Source organism: Aulonocara stuartgranti (assembly GCF_965226115.1).
Source record: "Aulonocara stuartgranti genome assembly, chromosome: 10".
NCBI lineage: Eukaryota > Metazoa > Chordata > Actinopteri > Cichliformes > Cichlidae > Aulonocara > Aulonocara stuartgranti.
In genome coordinates, this window is record NC_138946.1 from 545738 (window position 1) to 553326 (window position 7589).

Sequence of the window (7589 nt, forward strand, 5' to 3'; positions counted from 1 at the left end):
CAGTAGTTAGTGTGGGCAACGCTAGCTTTGCTACCATTAGCTCTTCCTCAGCAGATAGTCCTGAGCAACAAGAAAGAAGGCTGGGTGACGGTGAGGAGGAAGTGTAGCTCTAAACAGAACACCCCGGTACACCACCTGTTCCTCTCTCACGTAGTTTTCTCGCCACTTTTGTGGGTGATTCTGTTTTGAGAAATGTGAAGCTAGGGACTCCAGCAGCCATAGTCAACTGTCAGAGGCGAAGGCAGGCGACACTGAAGGAACCCTGAAATTGCTGGGAATGGCCTCTGACCATGACTCATCCCTGTGCTTGTCCTGCTAGACCTCAGTGCAGCGTTCGATACTGTCGACCATAATATCCTATTAGAGCGATTAGAACATGCTGTAGGTATTACAAGTACTGCGCTGCAGTGGTTTGTATCATATCTATCTAATAGACTCCAGTTTGTGCATGTAAATGGAGAGTCCTCTTCACACACTGAGGTTAATTATGGAGTTCCACAGGGTTCAGTGCTAGGACCAATTCTGTTTACATTATACATGCTTCCCTTAGGCAGCATCATTAGAAGACATAGCATAAGTTTGGATTCGGGAGACAGACACTATCTCTACTTTCAAGATCAGGCTTCAAACTTTCCTTTTTGCTAAAGCATATAGTTAGGGCTGGACCAGGTGACCCCGAATCCTCCCTTAGTTATGCTGCAATAGGCGTGGGCTGCCGGGGGATTCCCATGATGCACTGGGTGTTGTGGTTTGGTGATATATAAAACAAAATTGAATTGACTTCCTTTACTGTTATAGTTTAATCTGATTATATACATTATTCCCCACATTCATTTTCCTTATGCTTCTAGTAGAAAGAGAAGGATTATTACTCATTCATCAATATTGTTCCAACAGCTTCACTGGTGGACACAACTTACATGACAGATTTTATGTACAACAACATTATTATTGGTCCCAATCAAAACTCTTAAATAAAATTTAAAGTAATAAACAAATGTTATGGACTACTTGTATTTAGAGGGAGATTTGTTAGTCTCACCTTTTCCCTTTTTTGTCCAGAGTGACTGATTTGTTGTTTTTTTGTTTTATTAATGTATTTTTTACAGGACGATGGGGTTCTTCTCAAGGATAACTAAACGGATTCGTGGTGAACAGAGCCCGTGCACAGGTCATTTTGAAATCCTGAGACCAGATGGGACCACAATCCCAGTAAATTCAGAAGATCAGAACTGCCTCTACCACGCTGTTGCCCAGGCCACCGGTAAAAATCCAGGTGATGTAGGAAAAGAGGCACGGATCCTTCGGGAGCAGGTCAGAAACAATGTAAGTCTTACTGTTATTATTAATATGGTCTACAGTGGGGCAAAAAAGTATTTAGTCAGCCACCGATTGTGCAAGTTCCCCCACTTAAAATGATGACAGAGGTCAGTAATTTGCACCAGAGGTACACTTCAACTGTGAGAGACAGAATGTGAAAAAAAAATCCATGAATTCACATGGTAGGATTTGTAAAGAATTTATTCGTAAATTAGCGATATCAATTCATTAACGGATTCCACACAAAGACGTAAACACAGAGCGGACGCATCAGAATCAGCTTCGTCTTTCTCGGCTTTCTCACCCGACGGCCCGCAGACGGACACGCTGTCGGAGCTCAGCGATTCTGATGCGTCTGGTCCGCGCTGTGTTTACGGCTTTTTGCGCTGATTCTGAGCTGCAGGTTTTGTCTCTCCAACCAAAATTCGCCAGCAGCAAAAGAAGCAGCAAAAGAAGCAGCAAACTGCGCTTCACATCTGATCAATGTCGTCATGAATTCCCTCTGACTTTTGCTGTTTTGCTTCCATCATGATAAAAATCACTTCATGCACAGCTCTCTCTCTCTCTCTGTACTTCAGGAACAGTTTCCCGTCTCAAATCTCTGTTTTCTTCATTATTCATTCGCTTATTACCCACCAGTCTACCGTTGCTTACAGCGCTGTCTTTTTCTTTTTTGACTTAAATGACCTCGGACAAGAAAGCCTGTTTTTTCTGTTGTTCAATACTGAAGAAATTTAAACTTTATATGCAGAACATTGTAGAATATGTTTAAGGTTATCTGCTATAAAAAGCCAGACCAGGAAAATCTCCTTCTTGTTTTTCTGTGTTTTATTCTCAGTTACTTTCACACAAAGGCATCTGCTGTGATATTCACAATTCTGATGAAGTCAGTGCTGATAAATGATCAGAATTATAATATTTCTGACTGTCTGAGGCTAAGTTGAATCGAATGGATTATAGAAATCAGTGAGCAGCCTTGGCCTGACAGAGTGGATGTAGCTGTGGGTAATGAGAAAAGATGAAAAGAACTATTGATAACATTTTTGTTAAGTTAAGGCCTGATCCGTCTGAAGTTCACAGCCAGCTCTGACACGGTGCCATCAACCTCTGAACGCTGAAAAAGCAGCAGAAACACATTATATGCTGCGATAAATGCACAAGTGTCCCCTCTCCCCACTGCCTTTCAGTGGCAGGCAACAGCATACAGGTCGTCAGAGGAGCCGAGATGATGATTAAGTTTAACATTTCCTACAATATTGACAAAGCACTTGAAGCACAAGTTTGTTAGTTAATAATTTAGAAATGAATATTGGCTGTATGGGACCCCCCCCCCCCCCCCCCCCCCCGCAAAGAAAGTGCACATGTAAAATTGTGGTGTTAAGCGATGCAGTTGAAAAACTTTCCTTTTTGCTAAAGCATATAGTTAGGGCTGGACCAGGTGACCCTGAATCCTCCCTTAGTTATGCTGCGATAGACGTAGGCTGCCGGGGATTCCCATGATGCATTGGGTTTTTCCTTTCCAGTCACCTTTCTCACTCACTATGTGTTAACAGACCTCTCTGCATTGAATCATATCTGTTATTAACCTCTGTCTCTCTTCCACAGCATGTCTTTATCCTGTCTTCCTTCTCTCACCCCAACCAATCACAGCAGATGGCCCCGCCCCTCCCTGAGCCTGGTTCTGCTGGAGGTTTCTTCCTGTTAAAAGGGAGTTTTTCCTTCCCACTGTCGCCAAAGTGCTGCTCATAGGGGGTCATATGATTGTTGGGTTATTATTGTAGGGTCTACCTTACAATATAAAGCGCCTTGAGGCGACTGCTGTTGTGATTTGGCGCTGTGTAAATAAAACTGAATTGAGTGAAAAAGCCGCTGGGTTTACAAGCTGAGGAGCAGATTTAACAGACTCCTCAGTAACTTGCTTGGCTGTTGTACAAACCAGAGGTGGTGCACAATGATCTGGTTTAGCTCGTTCAAATGGGAAAACACTAGGGCCAGTCTCACCCTTTATGGCTGGCTAGTGCAACACTAAGTCACTGATTGCATATGCAAGTAAACACAAGGTTTCTTTTTCTCAGAAATTGCAAACTGGGAAACTCTAACTCATCTTGAGCCGCCTTGGACTCATCAAACACGATCTCTGTGGCCGCCTCTACAGGCTTAGCCCACCCTGACTTGGCCTCTGGAGCTCTGTGCGATTATGGACCCAATCAGTGTTTCACCTTTTTACAGGAGGTGTAGCCTTTGTGTTATTCAGAGGCCGCACTGGAGATGTTGGAAGCAATTAGGTAACTCATCTTATGGCATGTTTTATCTCCACTCAGCTTCAGCAAAACCTACCCAAATACGCAGGAGCTCTGAAGCTGCAGAAAGGATATGAAGAAACCTTTAACTCTCCTGAAAGATATTACATATGTGGAGGAGATCGAAAGGCGCGAAGAAAAGCCGTAGACGATTTCAACGCCATCTTGGGCGACATGAGCAAGAAAGGTTTGAGTCCAGAGGAATTACGAGATATCCAAGAACGACGTCTGGGTTTGGTTGGAGCGCACGCTGAGTAAGTATTTAATGTGTGACCACGACGACCAGCAGATCGAACTTCACGTGTAACACACATTAAATCGTATTCTGAATGTGTTTCTTGCCAACAGTGTGTACAAGATCCGGGTGCAAACCTCAAACCAAAGAGAATGTGGTGAGAACGGGTTGGCGGTGGAAGCCGACCACGTCCCACCTAGATGTGTCTTTCAGAATGCCCTTAAAACATTGCAGGACCCTGAGAACGTAAAGTTAAGAGAGGACCTGAAAAACAAAAGCCCCAACCTCTTTGCTCTGTTGGATAAAAACGGAGACCGCGGGCTGTGCAGAGAGGTTCTGAAGCCGCACCACGAGGCAGGCCTGACCTGGCGCAACAGAAAAGAGTCTCGTATAATCAGGTGAGAACGAATCTGTTCGTCCTGGAGCTAAACTCAGAGTTTTCTTTGGATAGCTAACGTGCTTCTGTTCCAGCGAGAAGCTTGAGGAGACTCTTATTTCTGGAGACGGGGAAAAACTGGTGAAGATGTCGCTGCTGGCAGCCAATCCGGTCACATCCAATTCTCTCAGAGAGGATGCAGGTACGCTACAAACAAGCCTGTAGAGATAGAAGTACTATGTGCTGTTACCAGGTTACTGATGAGACGATGAGCAAAGATGTTCGTCACCATAGAAACGACACAAAGAAACATCTGTCTGCAAAAATGATGCAAGAGTCTTTCAGCAGTTTAATGCACAGAGTCAGAGTGCTGGTTACACTGGTTTCACAGCCACACACAGGTTAAATATTAGTACAGGAACACGTGAAGCACCAACGATCACATTAATGAGTCCTCGCCTCAGCGGTCACAGTAACAGATATAGTGCGATGCTGTCAGAGACACCGTTTCCTGTTCAGTGAGTAAACCCCGCCTCTCCCTGCTCGCTGTGTGAACTCTGCAGGAATCCTCTCGCTGAACATCTCAAATATGTCCAGAGACGCAACGAAGCGCTACCACGATGTTGGAGACAAGCTGCTGGTGGAAGGTTACTACAAGAAAGGAGTCCTGAACGAGGAGGAGAGGCACAGCATCATGGGCTGGCTGAAGGGCGGAAACCTGTACTCGAAGAACACGTCAGAGTACAAAGAGATGTGCCGCGAGCTGAGAGCCAAGATACAGAAACACAACAACAACAGTGGAAGATAACAACAGCGCCTGTGAGAGACGTGTGTGTTCAACTGAACGTATCAGATCATTTATCATCTATATATTTTGTTTCCTCTCTGACCGTTTCATCATCATCCTCTTTTCCTCTTTTATGAGAAAACAAAGGAGGAAGAGTTTCTCTGAAAGATTTCAATCCAAGAAGCAGCTCAGAGACAGATGTGTAATCACAGGAGCTGTTGTGTGTTCTGTGTGTAACACACGACAGTGATGTGTAATCACAGGAGCTGCTGTGTGTTCTGTGTAACACACGACAGTGATGTGTAATCACAGGAGCTGTTGTGTGTTCTGTGTGTAACACACGACAGTGATGTGTAATCACAGGAGCTGTTGTGTGTTCTGTGTAACACACGACAGTGATGTGTAATCACAGGAGCTGTTGTGTGTTCTGTGTGTAACACACGACAGTGATGTGTAATCACAGGAGCTGTTGTGTGTTCTGTGTGTAACACACGACAGTGATGTGTAATCACAGGAGCTGTTGTGTGTTCTGTGTGTAACACACGACAGTGATGTGTAATCACAGGAGCTGTTGTGTGTTCTCTGTAACACACCTGTCACAGGGACCTGCCTCTGCTTACAGCACAACATATGAATCATGACATGACTTGTGTAAATGAACCACAACACAACCACACCTCACTGATTCCACGTCAGAAAACAAAGTGTGTGTGTGAGGTGACACTGGTGTTTGGGGTCAGAGGTCACACTGTGGTGTTTGGGGTCAGAGGTCACACTGTGGTGTTTGGGGTCAGAGGTCACACTGGTGATCATCTTGCTAAGTTCACCTGGTTTTTTGCTCCCACCATAAAAATGAAGAAATAAAGTTGTGTGTAAAACTCTGTGTTGTTAATGATTCACACACACACACACACACACACTGTTAACTGGGAAAGACACTTCACCTGCCGCCTGCTGGTGATGGTCAGAGGGGCCGATGGCGCGATATGGCAGCATCGCCTCCGTCAGTCTGGCCCAGCTGTGGCTGTAGGTGCCTCCACCAGTGTGAATGTGAGAGTGAATGAATAGTGAGAAGCGCTTTATAAATGCAATCTTTATTATTTACTGCCGTATTACAGACTTTCAGACTCAGTTTGTCAAAGTCAAATTTTTTTATTTAGCACATTTAAAACAACAGCCGCGGACTAAGGTGCTGTACAATGAAGATAATAGAAATAAAAACATAGGGAGAGATGATAAGAGTTAAGAAAAAGAATCATAAAATTAGATAATTTGAGTAAGAAATAAGACAAAAGTAATACAAACTCATTCTGACTTAAAAGCCAAGGAATAAAAGTGGGTTTTCATACTTGTTTTGAAAGTGTCCAAAGTTGGGAGGTGCTGATGTGAAGGGGCGGTCCCAGCAAAGGCCCGATCTTTGGTCCGCTGACCTCAGCGATCTTGCAGGAGTGTCCAATTTAAAAGATCAGACATGTATGAGGATGCTAACCCGTGCAACGCCTTCAAAACAAATAATAAAATCTTAAAATTAATTCTAAAACTAACTGGCAGCCACTGCAATGAGAGTTAGTAACCGTGCTGCAGGGTTTTGGACCAGCTGACGGCTGACAGACTAACACCAGAGTAAAGACTATCACAGTGGTCGAGGCAGATGAAATGAAGGCACTATCTCTCTCAGAGCCTCTAAAAACAGAGAAATGGCTTCACTTTAGCAAGTAGCTGAAGATGAAAGAAACTGGACTTGATTACAGCATTAATCTGTTTATCAAATGTTAGATAAGAGTCAAAAATCACTCCTAGGTTCCTCGCAAAGGGTTTTTTATTCATTTCTAAAGGGCCACGGTCGCAGTGGTCACAGGGACCAAACACACTCACCTCTGCTTTCTGTTCCTTTAGGTGAAGGAAGTTTAAAGCCATCCATGGCTTAACATCATCCAAACAATCTAGCAAAGCCTTCAGAGGACTCACAGATTTACGTTTCAGTGGCAGGTAAATCTGTGAGTCGTCTGCATAACAATGAGATGCCATGTTTTTTAAAATTGAATCCACAGGGAGCATGTAAATAGAAAAGAGAACTGGACCAAGAATGGACCCCTGGGAAACCCCACAGACAGGGAGGCGTTTGAGGATGATGCATCCCCCAATCCAACAGAAGAACTTTGGTTGGACGGGTCAGATTCAAACCACGACACAGCGCTCAAGCCGAGAGATAAGAATCCAATGATGGTATCAAAGGCAGCACGGAGGTCTAATAGTATGACAATGGCAGAATCTCCCAAGTCAGTAAAAGTCAAAAGGTCATTAGAAACTTTTAAAAGAGTAGTTTTAGTGCTGTGGTGCATTTTAAAACCAGACTGGCGCCATTTTTATCTAGAAAGGTCTGGAGCTGAAGAAGGACAACTTTCTCACGAACTTTAGAAAGAGAAGGCAATTTAGAAACTGGTCTGTAGTTGGATTCAACTGCTGGATGCAGGATACGTAATGTCTGCAGCCTGGGAGCAAATGTTCAGGAGCAGGAAACCAGATATAAGCTTCAGGAAACATTGTTTGATGTGAAGACGGTGGAGGAGG

The 7589-nt window shown here is 44.1% G+C and overlaps 1 protein-coding gene across 4 annotated transcripts in view; it reads left to right on the top strand.

The window, feature by feature from the left end:
* The window catches only part of LOC309715196 (uncharacterized protein), a 28816-nt gene extending 23549 nt beyond the window's left edge, over positions 1-5267 (top strand). For all 4 annotated transcript variants that reach the window (XM_082548093.1, XM_082548091.1, XM_082548094.1 and 1 more), the window contains 5 exons: positions 1110-1326; positions 3642-3874; positions 3969-4253; positions 4327-4433; positions 4795-5267. In XM_082548093.1, coding sequence (XP_082404219.1) covers positions 1110-1326; positions 3642-3874; positions 3969-4253; positions 4327-4433; positions 4795-5039 — 1087 coding nt within the window. In that variant the 3' untranslated portion in view covers positions 5040-5267. The remainder of the gene's footprint in view (positions 1-1109; positions 1327-3641; positions 3875-3968; positions 4254-4326; positions 4434-4794) is intronic.
* Positions 5268-7589: the final 2322 nt, after the last annotated feature.